Raw genomic sequence first — 19,336 nt, 5'->3', positions numbered from 1 at the left:
TAACATATCTTTTTAATTAAGAAATTAACTAGTAACTAAATTTGTTAGGTAAAAGTACATATTTCCCCCTGAAACATTATAAAGTTGCACAAAAAGGAATTATTTGAGTATCTAAGTTCAGTACATGAGTAAATGGAGACATGCAGTTTGATAATAATGAGACCACACTTCTCTGTGCACATTGGCAGATAAAATGAAGAAAAGATAATGCATTAAACCAGCATGGTTACACTAATGCTGCTTTTAACTAAAATCTGAAGAACATAACTGATCATGAAAATCTGCTCATTAACACTGCAGTCACTCACCAATTAGACTGTATAAATCACATTAGCATCGGCTCACAGCTACAGCTGAAAACCAAGACAAGAGATAATAACTTGAAAAACACAGCACTAAGGTTCGGGTGTTGTAGAAGAGCCTGCAGGTTCAAATGGACGTCATGAAAATCCACTTTTTTTTCCTCCTGTCAGCGGTGCAGTAATCGGCAGCAGCTGGTATGTTCATGACATTTGTAGAAATCCCTGTGAAGAAGGGTTAGAGTTACTGCAGTGCATGTTTGACTTTCAGCAGGGGAGGGTTACGTACAAGTGCTGAAGGTAACCTCCAAGAGAGGAGACAGTACGAAGAGGAGGAGGAGGAAGAGGACTTGAGGAGCTGACAGGTTGTTGTTTGCACTAACAGAAACAGGACACTAAGTGGACAGGCAGGGACCAACACTGTCCACCAGCTCGTCAGCATTTTCAGGCAGGCTATAGGGTTATTCACTCACCACCTCATTGGGAAAGGAAGGCCTGTTATTCATGCTGAGCACATTACAGTTTTACACTGAGAACATAAAGTAAACACAGGACTGTTAGAAGGAATTCAGATAAACTGGGAAAAATGAAGGAAAACAAACAGTATCTAAGGTTAAAGAGTTAAGACAAGTTTCAAGAAGACAAGAAAACTGTTTAATTTTACTTGAACAAGAAAACAAAGGCAAAGGCCAAACTGCAGCGATTGCACTCGAACTATCAGACAGTAAAATTCTCAACAACTCTAACAATAATATGAAATCAAGCAAAACAGCATACCACCAAAACTGACTTGATTTTCACCAGTTGCCAAAAAGATGCACATATGAAGTCCCCTCATATAAATGGGATAAGCTTTGATTTTTTGATATCTCCTTGTCGCAGAGCCTATAAACACACAGTCTGCCTTACTACTGGATATTAAGGGATGATGTGATGTATCTTCAAGATGACAAGCTGCTGTTCACACTTGCTCCTGCGCACTGCTCCCCCTAATATGATGAGAGGTCAGGTTACAGACAGTCAGTCGTATGCTTATTCTAAATGTAGTACAAACTGGTTGCCATGTGTTTCCACTTCCTTGAGATGTTCACACTGCCTTAAGTATAGCGCACATAGGACACCGTCATGTGTTAACTTGTAAACAAACCAGACAAACCAGAAAATTTCCCTCAAGGTGGTTGGCTATCACGAACCTTGGCATAGAAAATAGTGAGAAAATAGGCATGGAGCGTGTCTCAGACAAATCAATTGCGGTTTGAATTGAGAGGCAGCAGATATAGTTGTAGTAAATTAACATCTATTCTATAAGTCTGTCCAAAAATTATTAAAATCTTTTCTCTATATTATCAACGTAAGTGTCTCTATATATGATTATTTCTTCATCGACCAGTTTAACGTGTGGTGCGCTACAGGGCTCGATTCTTGGTCCATTTCTTTTCTCTGCATACAACTTTTAATTCACTTCTAACTCACTCTCACTCAATCTAAGTCACATGATTAATCTTTTTGATATATCTTGTTATACTGACAATACATCACTATGCCTCTCATTTAATTGTAATGATACAATGAAGCAAGACACATTTTGTGTTAGTGAATTATTATACTGCAGAACCTGTTTGAGCTGTTCCTATGAGTATTGTGATATCTCTTTCATTTAAGTTGACCACAGCCACTGTGCTATATATATATATATATATAAAACATCACAGATTCTACTTGTCTGAAATTGTGATTATTGGATTTTGAAAAGATTTGAAGAATGTGACTTCTGGGATAATTATGAGCCCATTTTTGTTTGTTGGTTTTGCTTTTTGTTTGTTAAAAATGTCTTGGCTTTTGTCTTTCTCTAGAAAAAATATCTGCTGAATTTTGTGTTTTTACCAGATTTATTATATGTATGTTATAGTACGGTGTCTTGATGTTAAATGACATCAGAGCTTGTGATGATTTGGGGAATATAAAACACTTATATGATACTGTAAAAGCACCACTAAAATAGCAAAAACAAACAATGACATATACCAGCAGTGTTCTTTTGCAAGCTCAGAATGGTTAAAAGATTTTAAATACTAAAATTTGATTTACAGTTTATGATATATAATGTCAAGCTTGTTTTCAGATTAAGAATGACATGCTGTGTGGGAGAGAGCTTGAACAACACTGAAAAAATCAACTTGTGTTTAATTTCAGTCAAATGTCCACTTTATAACTATATCATAGCTCTATACATGCAGAGACTGTACTTACCCGTGAGGAGCTGAGAATGAAATTATTCATTATTAACCCTAATCAGACATTAATAGAACGGATTCATCTTTATGATATGTGCATGATGCAAAATAAAAACCGAAACAATTTAAACAACCTAAACAAGAAATGATCTGATTTGTGCAGCGAATCTCTCTCACGATATATTCTAAAAAAGTAATATTGACATTGTACTGACATTTGTGTTGAGTTTGAACCAGTTAATCCAAGCAAGGTGCCTCAGGGGTGAATGAGCAGGTGGTCCTCGAGTCCAGGGTGAACATGAAGGTCGTGACACATCATTAACACACACTGAGTTACACCCATAAACATACGCACTGACGCTTTCTTTCTATAAATCGGCATTATTGCTCTAAATACACTGATTAAACATTTCATCATGCATTAAACATGAGCTGTCATCCTGCTGAACAGCATAAACATTAAGTAGTTAGTGACAGCTCTTGACAGTACAGAAGGCATGTAAAAATAGTGCTTGAGGATCATCGCCTGTTGCTGCTGACATGTTCCTATTACCACCAGAGGATCCTGTGCCATATTTAAGTGTTGAGCAGAAATCGATAATGCGACTTGATTGACATTTGAATACTGACATTGCCAAGTTTGGAGCATCCGGTTTGCTTCAGCAGCACATTCATCTTGATAAAAGGGGCCTCAGCCTCCCACTGGTCTTCACTTAGAGGCCTGCCATTCTCTGACAATTGGTAAGATCTATCGTCTACCCTTCTGAGACCGGCATCTGTCAGCAGTCGTGGCTGGGAACTGCCCTTCTTCATAATCTTTTTTTTTGTGTGTTTGACCTGCAGCACTGACCAACTTCTGATTCAATTCAACTGGGTTGAGCAGACCTGGTAAGTAAGAAACAAAATTGTACTCAAATTTCCTAAAAAATCTTTTGAACATCTTAATTAATTTAACTTAAATGTGCCTTACTTTCTTGCCTTGAGGTATCAACATGAGCAGTGATGCCGAGATGGCCCAGTACGGGCCGGCAGCCATCTTTCTCCGCAAACCTGAGAAGGAAAGAGTTGAGGCTCAGAACCGGCCTTTCGATGCCAGAACAGCCTGCTTTGTGCCCAATGCCAAGGAGCTGTACATCAAAGGTATCATACAGAACAAGGAAGGTGGCCAAGTCACCGTGAAGACTGAAGCTGATGAGGTGAATATTTCTCTGCACAGCATCAGTGATGAACAAACCACGTATACTTTAAATCACTGATTATCAGGTGTAGACTGACTAAACAATCTAAAACTGTACAGCATGCCTTATAAACTAGTCAGTGTTATGTAAATGATTTGCAATAAATGGATTGAAACATGCAAAAACACTCGTGTGGAACTTCAAGCGTCACTTGGTTTAGTGTTTAAAGAAACCAACATTTTATTTATTCTGAACGCAATTTTTTATTTATACTAGTCTGTTCTCATGCTATTTTTCTTTTTCTGTTTCTGTTAGTTCTGCAGCAGGAATATTCTATTTTTTCCTTCAATATTATTTTCTCTTCTCTTCTCTTCTCTTCTCTTCTCTTCTCTTCTCTTCTCTTCTTCTCTTCTCTTTTTTATTTTTCAGACGGTAACAGTCAAGGAGGATGACTGCCATCCTATGAATCCCCCAAAGTATGACAAGATTGAGGACATGGCCATGATGACCCACCTCAATGAGCCCTCTGTGCTGTTCAACCTCAAAGATCGTTACGCAGCATGGATGATTTATGTACGTAATGATGGGGTGGGGGGGTTTCAACTACTTTGTGTGTCTGAGTGACTCTCTCTCTCTCTCACCTCACATAATGTATATTTTCCTCTGCAGACTTACTCTGGGCTCTTCTGTGTCACTGTAAACCCATACAAGTGGCTGCCGGTGTACGACCCAAAGGTTGTGTCGGCCTACAGAGGCAAAAAGCGCATGGAGGCCCCACCACATATTTTCTCTGTCTCTGATAATGCATATCAAAATATGCTTACAGGTAAGAAACAATGACTTCTTTGAGCATGTAACAAAATTATAGTCTTGAATAATTATATTGTTTAATCCAAAACAGATGTTGATTTTCAATGTCAGATGTTGGCCAAGTTTGTCAATTATATAGATTTTTTTTGCATACATTATACTGTATATGTATCTATATTAACTTGATTGTGCTGCAATGTTATTTTATGTGTAAAGTAAAAAAGTAGTAAATAGGGTTTCAGTGGTGTTTCAGGGATCAAAATTGTGGGGTAAATACTAAATGCAAATGTCTCTGCAAAACTCGCCCAATGTGAAGATAATTATGTTGATGGCACAAAATTGTCCATATAGACTTTTGGCTGCCTCAGTCAAAGCCGGTGAATTTTTAAACCCAGTGGTGTGTAGCTTTGAAAAAGAAATCCTAGAAAGTCAGAGGAGATAAAAGATTCTTTAATTCAATACACTTAATTGGTCTGGAATGACCAGCAGCTTATGGTGGCTAAAGATCACTAACATTAGCAAACTATAGCTATATATTGTTTTTGAGGTTAGTTTGGAGTCGGTTTGCGCCACTTGTTTGACTAAAATAATTATAAATGTGAGAAGGAGAAAAAGTCAGAGGTACACACATTATTCGTCACCAGGAGACATATTTGTCATTACCTGTTCAGCTTATTGTTATTTCAGTCAGGTCGCCTAATGATTTAAAGCAAATGACTGACTCGATATTCAATATGGCATTAGCTTGCAATTGCCACTTGAGGCCACAATGGCTGCCATTCCACAACAGTTTCATAATCAAAATTTAGAACCTCTAAAAACATGAATATATAAAGGTTTAAGTTTAAAAGAAAAAACACACCACTGCTCAAAGTGAGTTTTTCAAGGCATCACATCACCAAAACTTGTTCATATTTCTTTGTCACTGACAGATCGGGAGAACCAGTCTGTCCTGATTACGTAAGTCTGTTACATATAAACTTAAAATGTGTCTTATAATTCAATCAATAAATGATGCAAGGGTGTACTTTTTGTTGTTGTCCTCAGCTCTCTTTTATTCTGTGTTCACAGTGGAGAATCTGGTGCAGGAAAGACTGTCAACACCAAGCGTGTCATCCAGTACTTTGCGACAATCGCAGTGGCTGGCGGAAGTGACAAGAAAGACCACTCACCTGGAAAGATTCAGGTAGTGGAAATGTGACAGAAACCCATCTCATAATCCCTCAATAAGATTAAATTTTTAACAAAAAAGACATGATTCTGATGACGCTGGCTGTGTTTTTCAGGGGACACTGGAAGATCAAATCATTTCAGCGAATCCTTTGCTGGAGGCTTTTGGGAACGCCAAGACTGTGAGGAATGACAACTCCTCAAGATTTGTAAGTATGAGCTCTAATATTGATTTTTTTGAATAACCTGTCGCAAGAATGTAACATGCCTTATTCCTTAAACCACTATGCATTTTTAACATTCATGTTTTCATGTGCATTTTTCCTGATTTATGTTTCATAGGGTAAATTCATCAGAATTCACTTTGGAACATCAGGGAAACTGGCTTCTGCTGATATTGAAACCTGTGAGTTTGTCTTGCCAAATAAATAATGTGCATTGTATGTACAGTATACCTGCTATTGTTAATCATGACTTCATTCATTATTTCATGTAGACTTGCTGGAAAAGTCAAGAGTGACGTTCCAGTTGTCTGAAGAGAGGAGCTACCACATCTTCTATCAGATTCAGACTGGGCACAAACCAGAGCTTATAGGTATGGCGAGGCCATTAATATCTTGCAATTTAAGATATTTTTTAGACTTATTTTCATGTGATTTTATTTGTTTCTCTCTACAGAAATGCTTCTCATAACAACAAACCCATACGACTTCCCCATGATAAGTCAGGGGCAGATCACTGTGGCCAGCATTGACGACAGAGAGGAGCTGGTGGCCACAGATGTGAGCTTTCTCTCGTCAGTCGCCATTTACAAGCTTTTTATTGGCTTCTACTAACACTGTTAATTTAATTTAACAGACAGCCACTGATGTCTTGGGCTTCACCAATGAAGAGAAAGTCTCCATCTACAAGCTGACTGGCGCTGTGATGCATTACGGGAACATGAAGTTCAAGCAGAAGCAGCGGGAGGAGCAGGCGGAGCCCGATGGCACTGAGGGTGAGACTTTTTCCTTTTTTTTTTGTCATTTTGTTTTCAGTGAAGATGCAGACTGAGTTAACAAAAATGCTCATGTTTGCCTCACAGTTGCAGACAAAGTCGCTTTCCTCATGGGCCTGAACTCTGCTGACTTGTTGAAAGGCCTTTGCTACCCAAGAGTGAAAGTGGGGAATGAATATGTCACCAAAGGTCAAACGGTCCCCCAGGTACAGAAACAGCTCAAAGTTATAACCGTCTATAGTGCACAATGAGTTCTCACATGATCGAGGCAGATATCACCATGATGCTAAGTGCGATGGTGTTTCCTCCCCTCACCAAGCCTATAAATAAAATGACTCAGTGTGTTGGTAACAAGTAGCCAGACCTCTGCCTCACTGCCCACGTCTCCAGTTTGTTCAGGGATTCATGTAGTCATTCATGCAGCCAACCAATCAGAGCTTAACCTTGGTGGAATTAAGAATATTGACATTATCTTCCTATCTAGCTTGCTAGTTATTCAGCTACAACCATGAAAATAGCAACAGAAAAACATCCAGGTTGTTGTAAGTCGGCTTAGTGAAATAACTCTGTATGTAGAAATCTTAATTGTCCTGAAACACTTTGTTACCTGCTGCTACCACAGTTTCAGTGTCAGCATGCTACTGACAGACTTATGTGAGACTGAAACTACTGTACAGGTTGCTGTGAGTCGACTTAACAAGTCGTAAACTCGTCAGGTCTAAAATTTCTAAAATTAGCCTCCTACCAACTGCTTCCAATAGACAATATTGATTACATATAAGTTTTGTGGGATAGATACATCACTCAGTAGTGGTTGGTTTGGGCAAAACTTAAGAAACCCCCCACTCAATGATGTCCAGTATGGACAAATATCAGCCAGTGAGAAATTTCCTTTATGTCCTGTAACCACTTTGTAAGTTTTACTATCAGTTTCATGTGCAACATCTTCTGGTCAGGTCACCAATTCAGTTGGAGCTCTGGCCAAGTCTGTCTATGAGAAGATGTTCTTATGGATGGTCATACGAATCAATGAGATGCTGGACACAAAGCAGCCCAGACAGTTCTTCATCGGAGTGTTGGACATCGCTGGATTTGAAATATTTGATGTGAGTTCGGACTCAAAGTTTATTTTGGTTGATGGTTTCCATCTATTATTATTGTTGTTTCTCAGTTTTATGTGGATTCGTCATATATTAATGGTTAATTGTTGTCTTAGTTCAACAGCATGGAGCAACTCTGCATTAATTTCACTAATGAGAAGCTGCAACAGTTTTTCAACCACCACATGTTTGTACTGGAGCAAGAAGAATACAAAAAGGAAGGAATAGACTGGGAGTTCATTGACTTTGGTATGGACCTGGCAGCCTGCATTGAGCTCATTGAAAAGGTAGGATTGATGTACTGCCCAATTTAATATTTAACTTCATTTTAAACATAGTGTCTCATATGTGCCTATGATATATTCAACAGCCAATGGGCATCTTCTCCATCCTTGAAGAGGAGTGTATGTTCCCCAAGGCTTCAGACACCTCTTTTAAGAATAAACTCTACGACCAGCATCTTGGAAAGACAAATGCTTTCCAAAAGCCAAAGGTTGTGAAAGGCAAGCCAGAGGCTCACTTCACCCTGGTGCACTACGCTGGCACTGTGGACTACAACATCAGCGGCTGGCTGGAGAAGAACAAAGACCCGCTGAACGAGTCTGTGGTGCAGCTTTACCAGAAATCATCAATGAAACTACTGGGCTACTTGTATGCCTCGTTTTCTGGTGCTGAAGCAGGTAGAGGATTTACAAAGTGTTGGAGTTATTAGTATCAATTAAAGAGACTGAAATCCTTAGTAATGGAACAATGGGTGTCCGGGTGGAGACTATTTAAGGAATGATTGGGATTTTGTAGAAATAATAAATACTGGTCTTCACACCTTAACAAAGGACAACTAATATTTCTGTTTGCTCTGTAGAATCAGGTGGTGACGCTGCAGGTGGAAAAGCAAAGAAAGGTGGAAAGAAGAAGGGTGGCTCCTTCCAGACAGTGTCTGCTGTTTTCAGGGTACAGAGCTGATAGTAATCTATGTGGATATGACTTTTTGCCTTGAAATGATCATACAAGGTGGTGTATTCATATCATTTTGTCTCCAGTAAGTCGCACTAGTCGAATATTAATGTTTGGTTGGATTGTTGGATTTTTTTTTTTTTTTTGATTGTTTTCATCTTTGATTTGCTGTGTCAACTTTTATTTTTGTTTGATATCCTCAAATTTACAGGAAAATCTGGGAAAACTAATGACAAACTTGAGGAGCACCCATCCTCACTTTGTGCGCTGCCTGATTCCAAATGAGATTAAAACACCAGGTAGGTGTGCAAATACTGTATATTGTTTGTGCAATTAAAGACAAAAACATGATGTTTAAATTTGATTTTAGAGTCAGTTTCCAAGTAATTCATGTGGACCTGTCTGCAGGTATCATGGACAATCACTTGGTCATCCACCAGCTACGCTGTAACGGTGTGCTGGAGGGTATCAGGATTTGCAGGAAGGGATTTCCCAGCAGAATTCTTTATGCTGACTTCAAGCAGAGGTCAGGATTACACAATTAGATAATTATAAGTAATAGCCTACTTGTGTTTTTTGTCTACATCATTGCAGATCACGATTATATATATATATATCTTAATCTCAATCTGAACAGGTACAGAATCCTGAATGCCAGTGCCATCCCTGAGGGACAGTTCATTGACGGAAAGAAGGCTTCCGAGAAGCTTCTTGGTTCAATTGATGTTGACCACACACAGTACCGATTTGGGGCTACAAAGGTATGTGTCCAAATGCCTCATAGGGTAAAGTCCTAAAAGCTTTTGGTACCACTGAGAATACCCTTTATGAGAAACAAATTGATTCAGTTTAATGGATGTTGTTGTAGGTCTTCTTCAAAGCTGGTTTACTTGGCACTCTGGAGGAGTTGCGAGATGAAAAACTAGCTTCTCTGGTGACGCAGACTCAAGCACTGTGTCGTGGTTATCTGATGAGAAGGGAATTCTCCAATCTAATTGCACAAAGGTAATATTAGCACCAAAAATGCTCTTTATTTATTAAGGAAATGAACCTACTACTAATACCTTTGATGCTGTGTATCTGACAGAGATTGCGTCTGGATTCTGCAATATAACTTGCGTTCATTCATGAATGTGAAACACTGGCCATGGATGAAGCTGTTCTTTAAAATAAAGCCACTTCTAAAGAGCGCAGAGACTGAAAAGGAGATGGCAACCATGAAAGAGGACTTTGTCAAATGTAAGGAGGATCTGGCAAAGTCAGAGACCAAGAGAAAGGAGCTTGAAGAGAAAATGGTTTCTCTGCTGCAGGAGAAAAATAACCTCCTCCTGCAAGTACAATCTGTGAGTACCAGCAAATTAAAGCCACTGATCCCAGTCAAAAAATATCCAAATGATCACATTAGTGTTGTTCTCTCTGTGTTTTTCTTAGGACTCAGAAAATCTTTGTGATGCAGAGGAGAGATGTGAAGGACTGATCAAGAGCAAAATCCAGCTCGAGGCCAAACTCAAAGAGGTGACCGAGAGACTGGAGGACGAAGAGGAAATGAATGCTGAGTTGACCGCCAAGAAGAGGAAGCTGGAAGACGAATGCTCTGAGCTTAAAAAAGACATTGATGACCTAGAGATTACCCTGGCTAAAGTGGAGAAGGAGAAACATGCCACAGAAAACAAGGTTTGTGATTTCACTTGTACTACTTGGTTTGTACCTCTGTGTGTTCCTTCTGCTTTCTGTTTTTGGTCCCATTTATTTGCTTTTTTTTCATGGCAGTCCATGCAAAAGTTGTCAAGACATTTTTCCTTGGAACCACAAATGCCAACTTAATGGTGGCAGTAGATCACCAAAGTCATTTGGATTCATCCTCTGAGAACCATTAATGTTTGCAGAAATTTTCCTGAAGATCCATTCAAAACAGTTGTTGAGTCATTTCAGTCCAAATTAGCCTTAAAGGATATACAGTATGTGCGCTACAAGTGCCTTCTAGGTTTAGTTGAGTTTCAGGTTTATAATTATGTGTATGCGCATTACCTATTGCAGGTCAAAAATTTAATGGAAGAGCTGGCTGGTCAGGATGAAAACATTGGCAAACTGACCAAGGAGAAGAAAGCTCTTCAAGAAGCTCACCAGCAGGGGCTGGATGATCTTCAAGCAGAGGAAGATAAAGTCAACTCTCTGACCAAAGCCAAGTCCAAGCTTGAGCAGCAAGTTGATGATGTGAGTTGCTGACAAAGACATGCTCCAACCCTGATGTTACTTAACATTTTTAATTAACTTTGTGCAACTTGTTTTCAAGCTCGAGGGTTCATTGGAGCAAGAGAAGAAGATCCGCATGGACCTTGAAAGAGCCAAGAGGAAGCTGGAGGGAGATCTGAAGCTCACACATGAATCCCTGATGGATCTGGAAAATGACAAGCAGCAATCTGAGGAGAAAATTAAGAAGTAAGATAATGCATTGATCATGGGAAATATGTGTGAAGGAAATACATTTTAGTGCTTGAATTGACAACTTTTTGTTTTTTTTCCTCATAGAAAAGAATTTGAAAACAACCAGCTGCTCAGCAAGATTGCAGATGAGCAAGCAATTAATAACCAGCTCCAAAAGAAGATGAAGGAACTCCAAGTAATAAAGCACAGATTCAAGTCATACATTCATCAGATTCATTGCAACCAAAGTTCACCTCATTGTGGTATATTACATTTTCTATTTTAAGGCCCGTATTGAAGAAATGGAGGAAGAGGTCGAGGCCGAACGAGCGGTTCGGGCCAAGATTGAGAAGCAGAGGTCTGACCTCACCAGGGAGATCGAGGAGATCAGCGAGAGGCTGGAGGAGGCCGGAGGAGCCACTGCTGCGCAGATAGAGATGAATAAGAAGCGCGAAGCTGAGTTCCTCAAACTGCGACGTGACCTGGAGGAGTCCACGCTGCACCACGAGGCCACGACTGCCGCCCTGCGCAAGAAGCAAGCGGACAGCATGGCCGAGCTAGGAGAGCAGATCGACAACCTCCAGAGAATCAAACAGAAACTGGAGAAGGAGAAGAGTGAAATGAAAATGGAGATTGATGATTTGGCCAGTAATATGGAAGCAGTTGCAAAAGCCAAGGTGGGACTTATAAACCTGACATACCCTACTAGAGTATTAGGGAACCCAGAACCCATTGAACTGCTTGAATGTCAAATTTGTGTTAATTTTCTCTACTCATAGGTCAACCTGGAGAAGATGTGTCGCTCACTTGAAGATCAGCTAATGGAGCTAAAGACCAAGAATGATGAAAACATGCGACATATTTCTGATCTCACCAATCAGAGGGCCCGTTTTCAAACTGAGAATGGTAGTTCTGTCCCTCATCTTAGTTCAGTTCATTAAGTTGAAGACCTTTAATTAAAATGTGGTTTCTTGTTTTGCTTGTCATAGCTGAGTTTTCACGACAAATGGAAGAGAGAGAGAGTCTCATTTCCCAACTGACGCGAGGAAAACAGGGATTCACGACACAGATTGACGAGCTAAAGAGGCTGATTGAGGAAGAAACAAAGGTAATGAAAGCTCACACTTGCAAACACAATCACTTTTTTCTTGTGATCTTTCATCAATTAATGTCTTCCTCGTAGGCTAAGAATGCCCTGGCTCACAGTTTGCAGTCGGCTCGTCATGACTGCGATCTCCTTCGTGAGCAGTACGAGGAGGAGCAGGAGGCCAAAGCTGAGCTGCAGCGGAGTTTGTCAAAGGCGAACACTGAGGTGGCTCTGTGGAGGAACAAATATGAGACTGACGCCATCCAACGCACTGAGGAGCTCGAGGAGGCAAAGTAAGATTAGATTAATAAATTGGGCAGTACATCAATGACTGTATAATGTGAAAGCGCTACAGAGTGTTTTAGCATCTTTTAGCTCATTGTTTTGGTTTTAGGCCCACAACTTTTATTTGTTTTGGTTCATTTCCAGCAAAGATTTCAGTTTGCTACCTGACCCACTAGCAGAGATAGTGGGGTGCCCCCATGAACTGGTTTAATTCTGACTGGGGACCTTTGTTGTATCTCTCTCTTCATTCCACTATCACTGTCTAATAATTACATAAAAATAATGTGCAAATCTGGAACCGCTAACCTTCTACACAACTGTGTGCAGTGATAATCATAGACTGTAAATAAAGATGGTGTGGCCTCCATGACATCACCCACAGGTTTCTGAAGACTGGTTTTGAAGCTCAGAGTGAGCTGCTCAGAGTGAGCTGCTCAGAGTGAGCTGCTCCGCTGTCGCCATCTTGGCAGTGACTGACTCCGCCTAACCCCTGGTTAATCCAAAAATGGGCAAAGAGGTGGAGCATGTGTGGAGCCGAGATTTTGGTGCAAGCCGGCTTGTGGCAATTATACACTCACCCACCTGTCACTCAAAGCAGCCACGCCCTCAATTATGCAGAACCTTAAGCCTTAATAAAACTCAAAAGAGTGAGTTATATAAAAATTTACCCCTGTACAGTCGTCATGAATGAGGAAATTAGCTGTAGAGACCAAAACTGTTTTTGTAGCAGCCTGTAAACCTGTTTATTTCTGCTGTAAAGTCTGACATTTTGACATTGGGATCTATGGGGATTGACTCACTGTTGTAGTCACCATCAAGCGGCCATTAGAGGAAGTGGTACATCTGTGTTGGCTTCATTTTTCAGCCTTGGGGGTTGCCACTTGGTGATAATATGTCGATGATACATTTACAGCCTTTTCTGCTGCCACATGGTGGCCAAAAAACAAACAACCACATAGAATTCTGCTGTTTAATCAAACAACCATACAGTATGTGCACATCATTTTTTATAAATATTTTATTTTAGGACTTTAACCCCTCTTTATGATACCTGTGTTTGCCTAGTTTGCTGTGTTCTGACTACTGACTCACTCTTCAAAGGAAAAAGCTTGCCCAGCGCCTCCAAGACGCTGAAGAACAAATCGAAGCAGTGAATTCAAAGTGCGCCTCACTGGAGAAAACTAAACAGCGACTTCAGAACGAAATGGAGGATCTCATGGTGGATGTGGAAAGGTCCAACAACTTAGCTGCTACCCTTGACAAGAAGCAGAGAAACTTTGACAAGGTATTTTTTTTGACAATCACGCTTAATAAGACACCAGTTGTTTATGTTACATCATTAATTATTAGTGGCTGTTTCAATGAATCCAGATTCTAGCCGAGTGGAAGCAGAAGTATGAGGAGGCTCAGGCAGAGCTTGAAGGCGCTCAGAAAGAATCTCGATCCCTGAGCACTGAACTCTTCAAACTGAAGAACTCGTATGAAGAAGCTCTTGATCATCTGGAGACAATGAAAAGGGAAAATAAAAACCTGCAACGTGAGTGAAATCTTACTGTGAGGGGAAAAAAAGTGTTTTATTTATTTTATTCATTATTTCAACACCTCTTTGAAATGCCATATTTTGAAATGCAGAGGAGATCTCAGACCTGACAGAGCAAATTGGAGAGACTGGGAAGACGATTCATGAGCTGGAGAAATTCAAGAAGCAGGTGGAGACAGAGAAATGTGACATGCAGACTGCGCTGGAAGAAGCTGAGGTACTGATCACTGAAAGCAGCAGAAAAGTAATGCACATATTCATCAAACGTGGTATGAGGAACTACTGACATTTACACATACAAATGAAACTGTTTTTAAGGCCTCACTGGAACAAGATGAGTCCAAGATCCTGCGTGTACAAATGGATCTAAACCAGATGAAGGCAGAAGTTGACAGAAAAGTAGCAGAGAAAGACGAGGAGATCGACCAGATGAAGAGGAACCACCAGAGAGTGATGGAGTCCATGCAGACAATGCTGGACGCTGAGGTCCGGAGCAGGAACGACGCCCTGAGAGTGAAGAAGAAGATGGAGGGAGACCTGAACGAGATGGAGATCCAGCTGAGCCATGGTAACAGGCAGTCGGCCGAGGCCCAGAAACAACTGAGGAACGTTCAGGGGCAACTCAAGGTACAACAAATACATGGTTGAAAAGGCTCTTGTGAAGTTTCCATCATATTTCAGGGAGGGGCAGTGCCACCCCGTGCCACCCAGACTCACTAAAAATTCATCAACACTACAGCAAAAAAATTAAAATCTCTAGATGCTACAAAGTTAACTTGACACTAAATTGCTAATAATGTTTATCAAGGGAAGTTTTAATATTTAACACCATTGAGACAAAAGACGATAAAAGTGCTTTACAGAGACATTAAATATTTTCATGTCAAAATCTAATTTAGGAGTTGACAAACATTTCGTATGTCAAAATTTTGCATCATTTGTTTACACACGGCACTTTTGGCCTGATGGTGGTGCTAAAGAAAAGATCAGGAGGTCACTGTCAGTACTACAGTAGGTACTTATCCTGGACCAGCCTGTTGATGGGGTGTAAATTTTGACCTGATGGTCACACTGGACTTCTTATAGATGTTGAAAGATCTTGCCCCTCCGTGTCGGAAGGGTCGGTTTAACCGAGACAAAATGCATTTTCAGGATGCCCAAATCCACTTGGATGACTCAGTCAGAGGGCAGGATGACATGAAGGAGCAGGTAGCCATGATGGAGCGCAGAACGGCCTTGATGCAGGCTGAGATTGAAGAGCTTCGAGCGGTCGTGGAGCAGACGGAGAGGAGCCGCAAAATGGCTGAACAGGAACTGGTTGATGCCAGTGAACGAGCTGGACTACTTCATTCTCAGGTTGGTTATTTACTTGTAGTGTCATATTGAACAACGCTCCCTGATTTGCACTACTTATACACTGTATATAACAACTGCTTCATCTTTGGCAGAACACCAGTCTTCTGAACACCAAAAAGAAACTTGAGGTGGATGTAACTCAGCTCCACAGTGAGACAGAGGAAGCCGTTCAAGAGGCCAGGAATGCTGAGGAAAAGGCCAAGAAAGCCATTACTGATGTAATCTGCTTTTGCAGGGTTTTTATTTCACTTAACACAGACTTAATGAAATAAGAACTAAGAAAAATCAGTAGTTCACTTGTGCCTATACTTCTACCTCTAGGCTGCCATGATGGCTGAAGAGCTGAGGAAGGAGCAGGACACCAGCGCTCACCTGGAGAGGATGAAGAAGAACCTGGAGGTCACAGTGAAGGACCTGCAGCACCGATTAGACGAGGCGGAAAACTTAGCCATGAAGGGAGGGAAGAAACAGCTGCAGAAACTGGAGGCGAGAGTAAGTACAGTGTTCTGTGTCCAGCTACAACTTAAAAATATTGACCATGAGACTGTTCACATACTGAGAGGTGACCTAAATATGCAACAAACTGCCAGTACTAGAAATTGAGGTGTGGCTATTTATGTTTACCATCATGTAGTAGAGTCTATATATACATATCTATATGTGAAATTGTTTCAGAATGGCTCTAGGGCTGCAATTAACAATTATTTTCATTATCGGTTAATCAGCCAATTTTTTTCTCTATTAATCAGAAAATAGTAAAAAAAAAAAAAAAGAAAAAAAGAAATGCTTGTTATAATTTAAAGCTGACCGATGTAACATCCTCAGCTGTCTGAGGCCAACAGGCCGACACCCAAAACTACTCAATTTACTACCATGTAAGACAGCCCCTCCCAACCTTTTCTAACTCATGGCCCACTTGAAAATTGTTAGCGGCCAACATCCAACCCCTTAACAAGATTTTAGATATTTTTAATCTTTTCACTGATCATTTCTTTTAAAACATTTAAAAACATTAATTTTATTTTTATTCCTTTATCATTAAATTTTTTCATCAAAATTCTACAATTTGCAAATGATCGGCCAACTTACAACACCTTCCACACAGGTCATGAATCACCAAAACAAAGAAAAGATGGAACCATGTTTCACAATTTTGCTTAAAAAATTATTAAAACAGTCACTCAATTATCATGATTGTTGCCAATTCCTTTTCTGCTGATTGATTAACTGACTAATTGTCGCAGCTCTAGATGGCTCTGCAATTAAAGGAAATTGAGTTTTTGTCCAATAGGCCATGCTCACACGAATTTAGCAACCATAAATTGGATTGAATGGCATGGCATATCAAAAACAAATGAATAACCTTTTTTTCACTCATTGATATTTATGTTATGTGGCAAACTTGGAATCAGTTGTCCGTAAAGGCTGCAACCAAAGTAATTTAAGCAGTTCAACCAGAGACCTTAATAAAAATTCAAGACTCATAGAAACCATAAATCATAGAACTAGAAATCATAGAAAGTAGACTGAACTCTGCTCTTGTACTCAGGTCCGTGAGCTGGAAAATGAGCTAGAAGCCGAGCAAAAACGTTCCACTGAGGCCATCAAAGGAGTCCGTAAATATGAGAGGAAGGTCAAGGAGCTAACCTATCAGGTAAAAATAAAAAAGATTCTTCATGTTTGTAATCAATTAACCCTACTGCACTAGATTACAATACTGTCCAAATAAAAGAGTGTTTAAAGATAGAATCCTTTGGTTCTCGTCTTCATTCAGTCTGAGGAAGATAAGAAAAACAACATTCGACTGCAGGATCTTGTGGACAAGCTCCAGATCAAAATGAAGGTCTACAAACGCCACGCTGAGGAAGTTGTGAGTGAATCACTATCAATCAGTATAAAAAATGTTAAAAAATGTGTGATTTAGCGTCTGATCACCGATACATTTAACATGACTGACTTGCAGGAGGGGCAATCCAACGCGCACATGGCCAGATTCAGGAAGGCCCAGCACGAGCTGGAGGAGGCCGAGGAGAGAGCTGATGTGGCCGAATCTCTGGCCAACAAGATGCGGGCCAAGAGCCGTGAAATTGGGACAAAGGTACTGAGCTTGTATTTTTTTCCCCAACATTATCTTTATTGAGTTTTTAAAGTGTTTCCAAGATACATAATTATACAGAAATAAGAGTGCTCTTACACCAAAGAAGACGTCAGGGGTAACTAAATTATTGTCCAGCATTCAAATTGTCCTTCCTTGCAAGTCAGGTATTTATGAGATAACATAGAGCAACACTTAGGTGAAAGTATAAGTATATAAAAAAAACAAAACAAAAAAACAACAACAACAACAACAGCCAGAACAATAAAGGTTTCTCTGTCTTATCAAGAGTTAGCCCAGGTTATTTCACCATTATGCATGGATCAAAAATACAAATTTAGATGTACAATTCACACAGAATAAAGAAATCAAATATCAAAAGAAAAAAAAAATTTTTTAGATCAATGCATAGGACTACCGACAACTACGCCTCGTCAGCTTCATTCCCCACATTACTTAAATCCGCACTCTCCATATATTCCATAAAAGGACCCCAAATGTTTTGAAATAGTGGTAGTTTTCCTTTTATAATGTAAGTTATCTTCTCCATAGGTAAAGTTGTGGATATTTCCTTAACCCAGTTGATGAGTTTTGGTTTACTGGTACTCCTCCATGAGAGTGCTATGACTCTTTTTGCAAGCAGTAAACATAAATCCAGGGCAGTGATTATTTTTCTTGATATGTGATGTCTATCAGGATATAAACCTAGAATAAATAGTTTAGGGTCAAGAACAAATTTTATTTCTAGTATAGTCTCTAAATTTTGTTTAATCTCCCGCCAAAACTGTTGGACTTTACTGCATTCCCAGACACAGTGGAAGAACGTCCCCTTCTCCTCTCCACACCTGATACACAGGTCTGGGATAGTGCTGAGCTTGTATTTGATACAAACTGTAAATACTAGTCTTTAGCAGTTCCCTCTGAAAGTGCCCAACATGAACACTGTCCATTGTATGATTTAAAGCTAAACAACTGTTCTTGTTGGTAGTATGGCGGGAACTCTGTGAGAGTTGAAAGATAGAAAAAATACTATAAACAATTAGAGTTTTGTCCCAGAAAAAAATTATATATTAATATACACTATTTTCATATGAATGTGTTTGTTTTCCAGGCACAAGAGGGACAGGGCGAGTAACTGAGTGTGGAACAAGACTCCTCTGCTGTTTGAAGAGCAGTGGATATAAATGTGCATGACAATCATGTCTGAGAGCAAGTCATAGATATGTAGTAGTTTATAGTTGACCATACCATATTGATATCACAGCATGTTAACTCATAGTAGTAAATCTTACCAAAATAAATTAAGCAATCATCTATCAAATAAGTGAATACTGTTATTCATATTTAATTGATATTTATTAATCCAGTAGTAATGTAAAGGACATTTGAAATTTGTGTTTTTGACATTTTCAATGACATTAAATGCCCTTAAACACCTGTGAGATGAATAGTAGAGTAATAATTTGATTTCTAATTGGAGGATTTTCCCAATCTAAGGCTTAAATTTCCACATTTCTGTTGTAACTTTCACTGTCATAGTTTAGTTGTTGGCCTGTTTCTGTTGTCTGTTGTTTTTAGTTGCACAGTTGTGATAAGTATTTGTAAAATTAAAGTCAAATTTTGTTTGTTTGCTCATATTTCGGTCTCTACCTGGGTTAAGGTCTGCAGTGCCCTGCTGTCTGCTACAAAAACAATACAAATACAAAAAAAAAAAGGATAATAATGAGAATAATGGTCATATATCTTTAGAACAATAAAAGAAATAAAATAGTTGGATTTTCTTTTATATTTTATTGTAATTAAGGCA

General features: G+C 39.5%; 1 protein-coding gene across 1 annotated transcript; it reads left to right on the top strand.

The window, feature by feature from the left end:
• The first annotated feature begins 3,291 nt into the window (after positions 1 to 3,291).
• LOC111655531 (myosin-4-like) lies at positions 3,292 to 19,166 on the top strand. Its single transcript, XM_023406978.2, has 40 exons — positions 3,292 to 3,421; positions 3,518 to 3,729; positions 4,141 to 4,284; positions 4,381 to 4,537; positions 5,454 to 5,481; positions 5,593 to 5,707; positions 5,808 to 5,900; positions 6,034 to 6,097; positions 6,188 to 6,286; positions 6,370 to 6,473; positions 6,550 to 6,688; positions 6,776 to 6,894; positions 7,645 to 7,794; positions 7,905 to 8,075; positions 8,159 to 8,468; positions 8,651 to 8,739; positions 8,954 to 9,041; positions 9,151 to 9,268; positions 9,380 to 9,503; positions 9,611 to 9,747; positions 9,830 to 10,085; positions 10,174 to 10,416; positions 10,780 to 10,956; positions 11,036 to 11,181; positions 11,272 to 11,362; positions 11,454 to 11,843; positions 11,946 to 12,072; positions 12,156 to 12,274; positions 12,350 to 12,546; positions 13,640 to 13,823; positions 13,910 to 14,075; positions 14,171 to 14,295; positions 14,397 to 14,705; positions 15,231 to 15,434; positions 15,527 to 15,652; positions 15,756 to 15,926; positions 16,984 to 17,088; positions 17,209 to 17,304; positions 17,398 to 17,532; positions 18,641 to 19,166. The coding sequence occupies exons 2-40, from the start codon at positions 3,526 to 3,528 to the stop codon at positions 18,662 to 18,664; spliced, it is 5,844 nt and encodes a 1,947-aa protein (XP_023262746.1). The 5' UTR covers positions 3,292 to 3,421; positions 3,518 to 3,525; the 3' UTR covers positions 18,665 to 19,166.
• Positions 19,167 to 19,336: the final 170 nt, after the last annotated feature.

Source organism: Seriola lalandi, unplaced genomic scaffold (genome assembly GCF_002814215.2).
Source record: "Seriola lalandi dorsalis isolate HSWRI2012SDOR001 ecotype SW California unplaced genomic scaffold, Sedor1 jcf7180002054322, whole genome shotgun sequence".
Classification (NCBI taxonomy): domain Eukaryota; kingdom Metazoa; phylum Chordata; class Actinopteri; order Carangiformes; family Carangidae; genus Seriola; species Seriola lalandi.
Note: the sequence above shows the minus strand (reverse complement) of the source record. Positions and strands in the feature narration are given on the sequence as shown.